Consider the following 15,133-nt stretch of genomic DNA (forward strand, 5'->3'; position numbering starts at 1 on the left):
TAGGTGTGGTGCATACTTGCTAATCCTAGCACTAGGTAGCTCCTAAAAAGCCCTTAGATCTATTGGAGCAAACTTCATTCATGTACGTTCAAAAGTTGGAAGTGAATGGAGGGTCAAATACTGACCGGACGCTGGCTCAGGGTCCGGTCAGTTCATTTGACCAAGGTGTTTTCGTCTTGTGCGACCGGACGCTGAGAGGTCAAGTGACCGGACGCCAGCGTCCGGTCGACTTCAGTAAGGTTCTAGAGAAGGAAAATCTCGACCGGACGCGTCCGGTCAGTGCTGATCGGACGCTGGCCTGTGTCCGGTCACACTGTAAACACTGGAGTTCGGGGTGAACTGACCGACACGTTCGGTCAACATGACCGGAGCATCCGGTCACCCCGCAGAGGCACATAACGGTTCGTTTTTTAGCCCATGTTATAAATACTTCCTCCATTCGTGTGTGGGTGTACTTTTGCTCATTCCAACAGCTGAGAAACACCTTTGAAAATGCCAAGAAGAGCAAGGTCCTAGTGAGGTGATTGAGATTTGAGAATCCCAAAGAGAGCCCTCATTAGTGAAATCAAGAGTAGCAAAGTGTGCATCCACCCTTCTCATTAGGCTTGTCGTGGTTAAGTGAGAGTCCGTGCTTGTTACTCTTAGTGATCGCCATCACCTAGACGGCTTGGTGGCGATTGGGAGTTTGGTGATCATCCGAAGAGCTTGTGGATGACCCAACTCAAGTTATGAGCGGTTGTGGGTGATTCACCGCGACGAAGTGTCGAAGAATCAACCCATAGAGAGCACTTGATCCTTGCGCGGATCAAGGGGGAGCTACACCCTTGCGCGGGTGCTCCAACGAGGACTAGTGGGGAGTGACGACTCTCCGATACCTCGACAAAATATCGCCGCGTTCCTCCTTCTCTCTTTAATTTGAGCATTTACTTTGAGCAATTCAATTCTTGTCATTTACATTCCTAGTATTGCCATGCTAGAGTAGGATTGGAATTTAGGGTGCTAAACTTTTGTGCGTTAGATTAATAGAAACACTTTCTAGGCATAAGGGGTTAATTGGGCTAACCGTAGAGTTTAATTATTACAAAGAAATTTAGAATTAGCCCAATTCACCCCCTCAGGCATCTTAATCCTTTCAGTATGGAATTTGTGTTTGTTTGTCGTGGTGTGAGGGTGTGTGAGGTGGGGGGGGGGGCATGTGCCCCCTTATTCTTCGTTTAGGCTAACTATAGTTGGTAAGATCTATGGATGATGGATTCTTTTTTTTGTGGCGTTCCTATTGAAATGTAGGTGTTAAGATTTACAACATGCATGTTGAATCTTGACGTGCTCGAGGACAGCTAGAGATAAAAGATAGCACCGCACACAGATGGGAGAGGTTATTTTTTATAACAGAAAATGTGCATACATGTCGTACTACAATTTGCAAGATACTCATTAGTTACTCCCTGTCATGAAATGGGATGATAGGGTCATGAGAAATAATTAAGATACTTTTCATCCCATCTATCAAACTTAATCAACTCTAACGAAAATGATGACTTGGCTGCTCCAAAGAATGGGATTGTTATTCACATCATTATGTATTACGAAACACGGTACGAATGAAATAAATAGCCACAATATACAAGTGAAAGCATTTCACTAACAACTAAACATATTTCATCTATATATAGAAACCCTTCATTCAGTAAACTCATAAATTAATTATCAGGCCCAACAAGCTCCACACAAACAAAAGAGAAACTAACGTATGCCACCTACATCGTGAAGAGCAATGTGATGAGCATCGTCACGGTCACGGGCAGAGCGGACCTCAGCTGGCTGGCAAGAGTCCGACGAGCAGTGGAGGAGCCCGAGGTGGTGGTAGCACTACCACCGCTCTGTTCGCCGTCGTCGTCGTCCGTGGCGCTGGGCGTGGTGACGTTCTTGGGGTGGCTGAAGTCGAGCGCGGCCGCTCCGTCGGCGGCGGGCCCTGCCCCTGCGGAGGAGGGCGCCGGCGCGTCGGCGGCGACGGGCGGCCTGAGGTCAGGCGGCAGTCCCTGGCCGTGGGCCACGTCGATGGCGAAGTGCTGGCCGCTCTCGCACTGCTCGCCATCGTAGTTGCCCGAGAAGAAGTAGGCGCGGCCTTCCTTGAGGAGCGGCACGGCGACGGTGACGGCGTCCTTGCTGAACTCCGGCGCCGCGGCGGACCACTCGACGGTGTCGTCGGGGCCCGAGTCGTTGTAGTCGCAGCTCTTGTACAGCGTCCCGTTCCGCGTCTGCACCACCGAGTGGTTCTTGTCCGTGTTGAAGACTGCAGTGAAGGTGCGTTGGTTAGTCAGGCAGCACTCAGGAGAGTAATTGACCAATTAATCATGTAGTTGGATGCAATGCCCGGCTATGTAACTAATTTTCTGTGTGATGTGGCGAGTGCAACCACCAGTTAGCTAGTCAGGTAGAGGAGCTTAAGAGCTGCTGCTGCGACGTTCCTGTCACTCTGAATGGGCTGGCTATCCAGTGACAGTCATGTTAGTTGCGTTATCCAGCCGAGCAGATCAGCAGAGTGCTGGTAGTTCGTATCCAGGTCCCAACAAAAGCATACTGATGCCTTACACTTTGGCCATGTTCTTCTAACGTGAAACGACAGCAAATAAAGTAGCAGCACGCACAGGCACAGCAAAGCTGAAAGCTGAAATCTTGGATGCCAATAGTACCGAAAATGAGCATACTACTAATTGTGATGGTGATTGATAATCGACCACCTGAAAACGGAGTGGCGTTCGAGCCTTTTCCCCCCACAGGCCATGTGCACCAGGAAATGGAGAAAGGGAACATATTCCCAGACGGATCCATGCATCGGGACGCAATGGCAAAGCAAAACTGGGCCTGAAAAGGCCATGGGTCATTGCGTGCTTGGGTCATCTTCATCTAGCTGCGGTGCTACCTCTGCTACCTACTCTAGAATTACTCACATTCCATATAAGCCTGTTCGGTTGGCTGGTTCGTATTGTTGCTGGTTCGTAAAGAAGTACTGCTGGCTGATTTGTGTGAGAGAAAAATACTGTTCCGGCTGAAAATTTACGATCGTTTACGACAAGCCACAGCCAAACGAACAGGCTGATGCATGTTGTCTGGCATGTTAAAACACCTGACCAGCAGGTCAGTAACCCAGATGAAAGACAGTTGATGATGACAGTAACAATGATTAACTATACTGGATCGCTTGAAATAAATCAAGGTTAGCATATAGGTGGAGTGGAGTCAGGGAGAGGGCCGAAGCATGCTAGTGCAAGCAGTAGTTCAGTACTTCTCTACTCACTGAGGAAATCCCCGAGGCTGAAGTTTTTGCCGTCAGCCCACGCCTGGTAGTCCACCCCCGGCAGGGTGAGGCCGTCATACCAGCCCTTGTCGTCGCCGACGGTGTAGTTCTTGTACGCGTCGGCGCCGCGTGGGGCGGTGACAGCCAGCGCGGCCACCACCGCCGCCGCCGTGAGGCACGGCACGACCATCTGGCCGCCGCGGCCGCCGGAGGAGAGCAGCACCATTTCGGTAGTGCTGTATGGTAGGTTGCCTCTCGGGGAAGAGACGCACAGATGCTAGCTGCTCTCCTGATGGATGATGAGTGATGTTTGTATCATTGGGGGTTGGGGAGATGCATGGGGGCGGCTTAAATGAGTGATGGAGCGAGCTCTACAGAAAGAGAAAGTTGCTTGGTATCATATCTTTTCTTTCATAATAATGGAGTTGTATGACTCGACATGCGATTCTGCCGTATTGCAGGAGTGCTGTGTCTCCTAAAATTCCTGTCACATCAAATATTTAGACATATATATAGAGTATTAAATATAGACTAATTATGAAACTAATTGCACAACTTGTGACTAATTTATGAGACGAATCTTTTAAGCCTAATTAGTTCATGATTTGACAACGTGGTGCTACAATAAACATGTGCTAATGACAAATTAATTAGGCTTAAAAAATCGTCTCATAAATTAGCCTCTATCTATATAATTGATTTTGTAATTAATCTATATTTAATATTTCTTATTGACATCTAAATATTTGATGTGACGTAAATTTTAGAAGGACCGAGGAACCCCATGCTCGCCGGAGTTGGCGACTTGGCGTGCCACGGTCACTAGTATATATGGAAAGCAACGGAGGGGTAAGCTGGGCACGAGAAAATGAGCAAGTGTGTCGCAGCGCCGGAGTTGAAGGGTGCCATTGCCATGTGTTCGTGTTGTGCTGTGTCACGGTAATGCAAGTGTGTCGGCAGGCAGTCAACTTTATAACTCGAGCTGAGTTTATAATCTGTTCTGTTCTGTTATGTAAACGAAAGCGAAATCATGTGAGCAGGCTGCAGCTATTATTTTTTGTTATATTTAGGCTCCGTTTGACACGTTTCTACTTCACCACTGAAGCTAGCTATTATTTTTGTCTTCAGCTTTATGAACAATTTTATCAGTGAAGCTGGAGCCTTTAATAATAAACCGTTTGGCAAAACACTCCTTAAAACATGCATGCTCTTATAAAACCTCATACAAGACCCACTAGAACTAGGTGAAGTCACTATTTTTAGCTGTACCCTCCATAATGAGAGCACATTTTTAAAAGCTCATTGGGTAAAACTATTTGGGCGTTTTATTCCGTTTGGCACACTCATTTAAAATAGGATGATTATTCAAACCAAACACCCGTGTTAAGCTCAGGTCTTTGGTCAAAATGAGGATATGTACCCACCGGCGGAGCAAGGCCCGGCCACCCTGGGCCGCTGCCCGGTCTCACCTGGTGAAGTGCACGTCAAGAATATTCAGAGTGTCCAGGCACTGAACAAGCGCAGTAGCACAGTACAAAATTTCTTCTCGGTAGACTATCAGCTTGTTCGCTTGGTTATAAATGATCGTAAATTTTCAGTCAGAATAGTATTTTTCTCTCATACCAAACCAGCCAGCAATAATAATCCACGATCGTATACGATCGTAACAGTACCAGCCAAACAGGCTGTATGTAGGCGGTAGTTATCGGTAGAATATGGGTTAGTTTAATAATTTGGTTATCTTATTTTACTTTCATATACAATGCTTTATATTATGCGGTAGGTTCCCATTGATAGGGCTCCGGCTCCAGCTTCCCACTTCTCCTTGCAATGAGCTCCGCTAAACGGGCATCTAAAAAAGGGCTTAAAAAAAGCCCGAAGAAGCTAGAGCTATTTTTTTTTACAGAGGAGCCAGAACCATAAAAATATGGCTTATCTCAATTCCTCCTCACAAACCTAATACAAATTATTACATACTATCATCGAAACTATTTTTCAACGTTTTCCAAAACGGTTCTAGGCCTGTTTGCTTGGAGGAATCTGAATAAATCTAGAGAAATTTGTGAGAGCGTAAATAGTGTTTTTCATCCGAAAACAGTGAAATCCGGCTGGTTTTCATACCAGGCGAACGCAGCCAAAAAAGTTACTCCACCTAAGCAGGAGTTGGAACCATGCCACACGGATCATTAGTAATAAGTTGCGTCTCGTCCCGGGTTCACTAAAATCCTGGCTCCGCCACTGTATGTACCTACCTATTTAAGGCCTGGTTTAGTTTTCAAAAAATTTTGGCTCAGCCCAAAATTTTTTGACTTTGGGCTTTTTAGAACTAAACAGCATCCAAAATTGTTTGGTCTCGTACTGTTCACGGTGGGGGTGGAAGGCCTGGTACTGTGCGGCTTGGGAGGCGTGAAGGACGCCTGGTACCCCCCACCCACCCCTTATCCATTCACGCTCGCCCGACACTGGCCCTCTATCCCTCACTCTCATCCACTCTCGAACCCTAGCCCGCCGCCGTCGGTCACTCCCTCCCACCGCCGTCGGTCTCCCGCCATCCCACCGCCGCCACGCAGATCCACGAGCTCCGCCGCTAGATCCACGCCGTCGAAGTCCGGATCGAGGACCACCTTCGCGTGTTCGGTGATGGAAGGACACGACGGCGATGACATGAACGGCGCTGGCTACAATGGCGACCACGGCATCGACGACGCCGGCCACGGCATCAATGGCGCCGGCCACGGCAACGATGGAAGGAGGTACCAAGCAGCAACAGGTTTGGTCCATGACAGGGAGTAGATTGCTAGTAGGCTAAGGCAGCTGAAGGCCCAATGGGCATTCTGTAACAAGCTCCGCTACGGCTCTGGCTTAGGCCGTAGCGACAATGGAACTGTTGAGGCCACTGATGCATGGTGGAAAGCAAATACCAACGTAAATGGTCTATCTATCTCTTCTGGGTTTCAGCACTTACTAAGTAAAACACTACATAATAAATGATTTCATATTACAGGGGCAATCTGATTTGATGAAGATCAGGAAAGGTTTGCCTGAGTACTTAGATCAAATGGACAAAATGTTTACTGGAAACACAGTAGATGGCTCCACCTCCTTTGTTGCTGGTGAAAGTGGTACTATTGACTTAGATGGTGGAAGCTCTGATGAAGAGGCAGCAGATGAGCAGGATGACCAGCTGACCCCACTTAGCATTGGCAACAAGAGGGCCAGCAGCACGAGCACCACTACCTCCAGCCCACGCAAGAGGTCCAAGAGCCCAGCACTGAGGGTAATGGACAACAACATGAGGACACAATGAAATTGCCAATCGTAGGCTCTGCCTGATGGAGAGCATGTTTGAGCACAGGAAGCAAGAGGACCACAATTCACGGTCGGCCCTTAGCTAGAAGATAGACAGGGTCACCCAGATAGCAAAGGAGCTGGGTATAAGTGCACAGACTCCAACATTGTTCAGGGGGCTGTACAACGTCATCCACAATGAAAGTGATATGGACTTCTTCCTTGCCAACAGCCCTAAAGAAAGGATGATCATCATCGAGCAAGCTACGCCGGTCGACCCATAGACCATCTTATCTTATTTCGTCTATGAATTGAAGTTCATGTCGTAATGATGTCCTGAAACAATGTCAGTCATGTCCTATGTCATTTGAACTAAGTCTGTAGTGCATGAATGTGTGTTTCAATTATGTTTGTGATGTTTCTTATTTCAACAACTTAAATGTAGTAATATTTGGTGAACTTCAAGTATGGTGACCATTTGAACTATGTGATGCATGGGTGAGAGTGCCTGGCACATGTCAGTGAACGTAGTCATGCATGACATTGATTTGTAATGTGATTCATGACTGAGTTTACTCCTTGTTTATTTTGACAAGTTGATGTTGTATCAGCAGCAGCAACCCATTGTGTAGACCCTTGGGATGATTTAGAAGAGATGGTGATGGTTGAGTTAGAGGATGCTGAAGATGATGATGCTTTTATCTATGGTATATACTAGTATGCCATGCACATTGACAACAGCATGCATGCGTTTGCAGCTACAACATGCATTGGGTGCATGCATGTGTTTACATGTTGCATGAGAGACAATTAATGGTACAGCTGTCAGGTTTTGGGTCAGGCCAAAATTTTTTTGCAACAAAACAACAAACCCAAAAAATTTTGAATGTCAGATTTTTAGCCAGAACCTGCGGCTGTCAGGTTTTTGGGTTAGACAAAAAAAAAATTTACGATCTAAACGCGGCCTAAGTGGCCGTACATCACCTGTCGCACTCAATCGAGGTCCGACTACAGTACGTCCAGCCATGAGGGGTAACATGCATGTAAGGAACACAAGATAACCAAAGTTGACGTGTCCGTGATGTACTTTGTCAGTACCTGCTCGGTGCTACTACGGGCAGTTGTAATAGGCTCATGCCTTAAAAAATTTCCACTCTAAATTATCATATCGAATCTTGCTGTATATGTATGGAGTATTAAATATAAATAAAAAAAACTAATTGCACAGTTTGGTTGGAAATCGCGAGACGAATGTTTTAAGACTAATTAGTCTATGATTAGCCATAAGTGCTACAGTAATTAACATGCGCTAATGATGAATTAATTAGGCTTAATAAATTCGTCTTGCAGTTTTCAGGCGAGCTATGTAATTATTATTTTTTATTAATATCCGAAAACTCTTTCCGACATCTCCGAAATATCCAATGTGACGTCCAAAAATTTTCGTTTCGCCAACTAAACACGCCCTCAGCTTTGCTTGTCTGCTTTAATTAAACAATGCCGCTAGGTGCTCGTGTTCGGTTGTTCTTATTTAACATGAACCAAATCATTGCAACTGCAAGTGTTCTTTGCTGATTCCACCGCACAGCTGCGCCTAATTGTTTATGCTTTTGCCACGAAAGAAATCGGACGACAAAGACGGCTTACCTACGGATTGAAGCTGAATTTTGACCTGTGATTTTCTCCGTTTCTTCAGCAGCTGCTTATCTGTATGATGATGTGTTTCTTCTACCTTTAGGCTTTAGTAGTTCCTGGTGTGGAGGACGCTAGAACTACAAGGGCGTCCATGCCGTTGCCACGACGTGCCTTTGTATCAGCGACGTCGTTGCAGTGCAATGAGATGCTCTTAGGCACAGAGGACCCAGATCGGGATATATTCTTTGCAGTCCCGGTCGCCATGAGAGCCCATTGCATACGCCTGGCTGTGCTGCTTGTGCAGTCTTTCCAGGTGGGTGGTCAGTTTACTGTTAGATTGATCTCCTGACCAATAGGCCCAACGGCCTATTGGGCCTTGGTCTCGCGCCCTGATCGGGGACGCCCAACCCTACATGGTTGGTGGGCCCCCGTCGCACTGCGCTATATAGAGAGGTGGGGGCCGGCGGCTCAAAGTACGAGGTTCGCCGTGAGCCGCAAACCCACCGACAAAACCCTAGACCGATCTACGAGGGCGCGCAGCCAGCGACGGGAAGCTCCACTGATCCTCGCCGTCGTCACTGCTACATCCGACCGCACTGCATCGACGTCCGTGCAACCTCTACTTCACCCGTCGCTGCCCGTGTGCTGCCTCCATCACCGAACCCGCGATGGCCAGCACGACCGCGACATCATCTGGAGGCTCAGGTTCATCATCAGCCCCTCTCTCCCCTATCTTCCTCTCGGTGTAGTGTTCTAGGTCTAAATGTGCATGTGTTTATGGTTCTATGAGTTCACCGGCCTAGATCTACTCTAGTTGATCCACAGAATGTTTACAATGGTACCAGAGCCTACTAGCACGTAGATTTAGAACGGGTACCGATTAGAAAAGAAAAAAGACGAAGAGATCCAGTGCGGATCTAAGCAGAAAAGGGTCGGCCGACGTTCGGTTGAACCCCAAACTCGATCCGTCGGATCTGAGAAAAGTTTTGTTTCGGATGAACCCTAAACCTAATGAGGTTAAAGAAAAACCCGAAGGTGATTCGGGAAAAAGAAAACAGTTTCGTTCCCCAATCCTAATCCCTAACCCTAATCGGGAAATCGTGCAAAATCGGGATAAAAGAAATAGGAAAAGAATGAAAAGGATCCCGATCTCGGATCGAATGAGAAAGAACCCTAACCCTAGAAATGAAACCCTAACCCTAGATCGGGTTTTGGGGAGGGGAATAAGATGGAGAGGGGAACCTACCCGGTCTTCCCGACACCGCCGTCGCGCGGAAAGTCACCACCGTGCGGGCGGTGATCACCGCCGCCATGGTTGGCGAGCGGACAGTGGCCCGGCTCGGCCGTGGCTCAGGACAGCGGTCCAAAGCCGCTCGACGGCGGCGCGCTCTGCCATGGGCGAGCGCGCGCACCGGCGAGGGGCTTGGCACCGGTGTCGCCCTCCTTTCTTCTCCGGTGACGAGGTGGCCGCGCTGCTCCCTTCGTTTTCGCTACCGACGCCGTGGGAGAGGAGAGGAGAAAGAGGAAATGAACCTAGGGTTCAGGGAGAGGGGCTGACCGGGGGGTTTTGTTCGGGCGAAACGGCCGGGCAGCCGTCGGATGGAGATGGACGGCCACGGGCGACTGGGCCAGCGCCGCAGCCCAGGCGGGATGAGGGCACCAGGCCGAAATCCCGGCCCAGGCCCAGGTTGCGGCCTGGGCGCGGGGGAGAGAGCGCGCGCGGCTGGGCGCGGGGGCGCGCTGAGCGCGCGGATGGGCCGCAGCTGCTGGGCCGTTTTCGCTGGCTGCGCGCGTGCGCGTGGGCAGGCCGTGGGCCGCGCATGTGCTGACTGGGCCGAAATGGCCAAAGAAATAGAAAAATCAGTTCTGTTTTTTTTTCTTATTTTCCAGGAAAAGTTTGATCAATTTGATTTGATTTTATGATGATTTTCTGTACAAAATTTATCCAAGGATATTTTTGTTCAGTAAATAGTAAATTAGCTTCTGGAAAATAGGAAAAAGAGTATTAAATGTTAAAGTTTCCGCTGCGTATTTAAAGTTGCAATTTTCATTATTAAATTCGAACCAACGGGAGAATTTAATTTTGAAAAAGAATATGTTTTAAATTGATTATAATATTGTTGTTATTCTGACCAACGTTGATTAATGACAATATTATAATGTTTTTGTTATACATTAATTCTATTTCTGCCCAACGGTGATGTAGAATTAGTGTAGACAATAATTGTATGTTTTAATTTTGACCAACGTTAAACTAAGGCATGCAATTATTGTTGTTATTTCTGTTCTCACCCTATTTGAATTGTGTTTTCAGGAGGATACAACTTAATGAGTTGTATCAAAGAAATCCCCACTCTAAAAGGTGATAACTATATTGAGTGGAAGAAAAAGATAGACCTGGCCTTTATCCTCGCTGAGGTGGACTGGGTTGTCACCACACCGTGCCCTAAAGAACCTGAGGCACCGGTGAGGGAGACAGATGAGACTGATACTGCATGGCAGAACAGAGAGCGGGATTTTGCTCCCGTAAAGATGTCCTATGACCTTGAGCATAGGAAATAGGTCACTGCCAACAAGAAGTGTCTGGCAGTGATAAAGAACACAATTGAGCCTGCAATTGTGGGCTCAATTCCAGACTGTGACACGGTCACAGAGTACCTAGACAGAATAAAGAGTCAGTTCACTGGCTCTTCAAAGACATATGCAACCCAGCTGATCAAGCAGCTGGTTACAGAAAGGTACTCTGGTGGCGGCAGTGGCATAAGAGAGCACATACTGAGAATGAGCAATCTGGCATCTAAGCTCAAACCAATGGATTTGGCACTCAAGGATGAGTTCCTTATTCATTTGATTTTTGCTTCTTTGCCCAAAGAATTTGACACATTTGTTGTTAATTACAACATACAGCCTGAAAAATGGGATTTAGAAAAGCTCATTGCCATGTGTGTGCAGGAGGAGGAAAGAATAAAAGTTTCACAAGGTGGTTCTGTCAACTACCTAAAAGATAAGAAAAAGAACTATAATAATAGTTCTTCCTCCAAATCATCTGGAAAAGGTCCCATGCAACAGTCTCAGAACCAACAATTCCCAGTGGCTAAAGACCAGTGTCTCCACTGCAAGAAGACGGGGCATTATAAAAAGAATTGTCCTGATTTCTTAAAGATGATAATGAAGAATAAAGGTGAGAACATTATTACGTTCGTAAATGAATCCTTGTATGTAAAGTTTTCAAAATCTACTTGGTGGATTGATTCAGGTGCAACTATTCATGTTGCTAATTCATTACAGGGATTCCGTTCGATGAGAACTTTGCAAAGAAGCGAAAGTTTCATTAAAGTCGCAAATGGAGAACAAGCAGATGTTGAGGCCGTTGGTGATCTTCCGTTAGAGCTTGCTGATGGCTTCATAATTATTCTTAGAGATGTTCTTTATGTACCTTCTTTGCAAAGAAATTTGATTAGTGTTTCAAAGTTGGACCATGATGGTTATGATTGTCATTTTGGAAATGGCAAATGTCAGATATTGTTTAATAATAAATGTATTGGTCTTGCTTTCCGACAAGACGAGCTTTATTTGTTATCACTTCGTGAAAATGTTAATTCCGTATGTGATGTGAATGAAAATGTATCCTCATCGAACAATGGAAACAGAAAACGAAAGAGAGCTCAAGATGCGTTGTCGAAATTATGGCACTGTCGTTTAGGCCATATTTCGAGGGGGAGAATAGAAAGACTAGTTAAAAATGATATTCTTCCTCCGTTAGAGCTCTCAGAGTTAGAACAATGTAGAGATTGCATAAAAGGAAAGTATGTAAAGAAAATTAAGAAAGATGCCAAACGAAGCACAGGAATCCTACAGATTATTCACACAGACATATGTGGTCCTTTTCCTGTGAAAAGTGTGGATGGTTATGACTCATTCATAACATTCACAGACGATTACTCTCGGTTTGGCTACATTTATCCAATTAAAGAAAGAACAGAAGCGTTGGATAAATTTAAAATATTTAAAGTAGAAGTTGAAAATCAGCATGATTTAAAGATTAAGATAGTCAGGTCTGACCGTGGAGGAGAGTACTACGGTCGGCATACCCCATATGGACAAGTTCCTGGACCTTTTGCAAGGTTCTTACAGGAGAATGGTATAGTCGCCCAGTATTCAACACCGGGCGAACCTCAGCAGAATGGAGTAGCTGAAAGGCGTAACCGTACCCTGATGGATATGGTGCGTAGTATGATAAGTTACTCCACTTTACCCACGAGTCTGTGGATGGAGGCGTTAAAAACCGCCATTCATATTCTCAATAGAGTACCAAGTAAGTCGGTGCCCAAAACACCGTATGAGTTGTGGACAGGAAGAGTACCCTCACTTAACCACTTGCGTGTGTGGGGGAGCCCTGCTGAGGCTAAAGTTTTTAACCCAAACATTGGGAAGCTAGATCCCAAAACAGTGAGTTGCCATTTCATTGGCTACCTAGAAAAGTCAAAAGGTTTTCGTTTCTACTGTCCTAACAGACATACAAAGTTTGTGGAAACGAGACACGCTGTCTTCCTAGAGGATGAAATGATAAGGGGGAGCATGGTAGCTCGAGAAATTGACCTTGAAGAGAAGCGGGTGTTTGCACCCACTCCGATCATTCATGAGCCATTTTTCTCACTACCTGCTGTCACTGCACCAACAGGACAAGACACTGTGGTGCCAGCACCTGTTGTTATCCCGCCTGTGGCAACAATGAATGATGATGAGGAACCTGTGGCTCAGGATCCTATAGAACCTATTGCCACACATGAGGGGGAGCAACAACAGCCTCAAACAGAAAATGTGCCAATTGAGGAGGCCCCTAGAAGGTCTCAAAGAATTAGAAAATCAGCTATTCCTGCTGATTATGAAGTGTACAACACTGAAGAATTTCAAATGGAGGATGATCCCACCTCATTTGAAGAAGCCATGAAAAGTGACCATTCATCAAAGTGGCTTGAGGCCATGGAAGATGAGATGAGATCAATGAATGCAAATAAAGTTTGGGATTTGGAGATAATTCCTAAAGGAGCCAAAACAGTAGGCTGTAAATGGGTCTACAAAACAAAACTTGACTCTCAAGGGAATATAGAGAGATATAAAGCCCGACTTGTGGCAAAAGGCTTTACACAAAGAGAAGGGATTGATTACAATAAGACCTTTTCTCCAGTCTCATGTAAGGATTCCTTCAGAATCATAATGGCATTAGTGGCACATTACGATTTGGAATTACACCAGATGGATGTAAAGACGGCATTTCTCAACGGAGACTTAGAGGAAAATGTTTACATGGCACAACCGAAAGGTTTTGTCATGGAAGGAAAAGAACGTTTGGGATGCCGCCTAAAGAAATCTATTTATGGATTAAAACAAGCTTCAAGACAGTGGTACTTGAAGTTTGATCAGACAATAAAGAATTTTGGGTTTAAAGATAATGTTGAGGACAATTGTGTCTACGCAAAGTTTAAGAATGGGAAGTTTATCTTCCTTGTCCTGTATGTGGATGATATCTTACTTGCTAGTAGTGATGTCAGTCTACTACTGGAAACAAAGAAGTTTTTGTCCTCAAAATTTGATATGAAAGATCTTGGTGAAGCTTCGTTCGTTCTAGGGATCGAGATTCACCGAGATAGAAGTAAAGGGGTATTAGGACTATCACAAAAGGCATACATAGAAAAAGTCTTAAAGAAATTCAGTATGCACAAATGTAGTCCCTCACCTGCTCCTATAGTCAAGGGCGACAGATATGGGGATTTTCAATGCCCCAGGAACCAATATGAGATCGATCAAATGAAAGTGGTTCCATATGCTTCAGCTGTCGGAAGCTTGCAATATGCTCAAGTGTGTACGCGCCCTGACTTGGCATTTGTTACCGGGTTACTTGGCAGATTCCAGAGCAATCCTGGAATAGAACATTGGAAATTGGTAAAGAAAGTCTTACGTTATTTGCAAGGAACGAAAGGCCTCATGATGACGTATAGAAAATCTGATTCACTCCATATAGTGGGATATTCAGATTCTGATTATGCGGGAGATAATAGAAAATCCACGTCTGGATATGTGTTTACTCTCGCAGGGGGAGCTATTTCATGGAAAAGCTCAAAGCAAACCGTCACTACATCGTCCACAATGTATGCCGAGTTTGTAGCATGTTATGAGGCAACGGGGCAGGTGAACTGGCTAAAGAAGTTCATACCCGGTTTAAAGGTGGTTGACGACATCAATAGACCACTAAAATTATACTGCGATAATAATCCAGCAGTACAGTATGCTCACAACAATAGGTCAAGTGGTGCTGCCAAACACATTGACATAAAGTATTATGTTGTGAAGGATAAAGTCCGGGATCAAATGATAAGTCTTGAGCATATAAGTACCGAAAAGATGCTCGCGGATCCGCTTACAAAAGGCTTACCACCCAACGTGTTCAGAGAACATGTAGCCGGCATGGGTTTAAGGGAAAGCCTATGATTCCTGGACTATAAAGGGCCCAAAAGTTAAAGTAACTGTTTCAGATCAGAGACGTGCATTGTAGCTGTCAAATCTATCGGCGATTGACCGAGACGATGAAACATGCTCTATGCATCATCTGTGAAGAAATGAGTAAGGTTTAAAGGATTGAAGTTTAAAGTTTAAAGATAAAAGTAATAGTGAGATCAAGGGGGAGAATGTTAGATTGATCTCCTGACCAATAGGCCCAACGGCCTATTGGGCCTTGGTCTCGCGCCCTGATCGGGGGCGCCCAACCCTACATGGTTGGTGGGCCCCCGTCGCACTGCGCTATATAGAGAGGTGGGGGCCGGCGGCTCAAAGTACGAGGTTCGCCGTGAGCCGCAAACCCACCGACAAAACCCTAGACCGATCTACGAGGGCGCGCAGCCAGCGACGGGAAGC

At 45.9% G+C, this 15,133-nt stretch overlaps 1 protein-coding gene across 1 annotated transcript; it reads right to left on the bottom strand.

The window, feature by feature from the left end:
• Nucleotides 1-1,539: 1,539 nt before the first annotated feature.
• LOC136458107 (early nodulin-like protein 18) lies at nucleotides 1,540-3,640 on the bottom strand. The gene is made up of 2 exons (XM_066458104.1): nucleotides 3,299-3,640; nucleotides 1,540-2,293 (listed from the first exon to the last, which is right to left on the bottom strand). Exons 1-2 carry the CDS (start codon nucleotides 3,522-3,524, stop codon nucleotides 1,758-1,760), a joined length of 762 nt encoding a protein of 253 aa, XP_066314201.1. The 5' UTR covers nucleotides 3,525-3,640; the 3' UTR covers nucleotides 1,540-1,757.
• Nucleotides 3,641-15,133: the final 11,493 nt, after the last annotated feature.

Source organism: Miscanthus floridulus, chromosome 6 (genome assembly GCF_019320115.1).
Source record: "Miscanthus floridulus cultivar M001 chromosome 6, ASM1932011v1, whole genome shotgun sequence".
NCBI classification, from domain to species: Eukaryota; Viridiplantae; Streptophyta; class Magnoliopsida; order Poales; family Poaceae; genus Miscanthus; species Miscanthus floridulus.

Excerpts from the sequence above, each read along its gene's own strand:
- LOC136458107 (XM_066458104.1), bottom strand. The coding sequence starts at position 3,524 with ATGGTGCTGCTCTCCTCCGGCGGCCGCGGCGGCCAGATGGTCGTGCCG. Across the intron at positions 2,294-3,298 it reads CAGCCTCGGGGATTTCCTCA|TCTTCAACACGGACAAGAAC; the intron begins GTGAGTAGAGAA and ends CCTTCACTGCAG.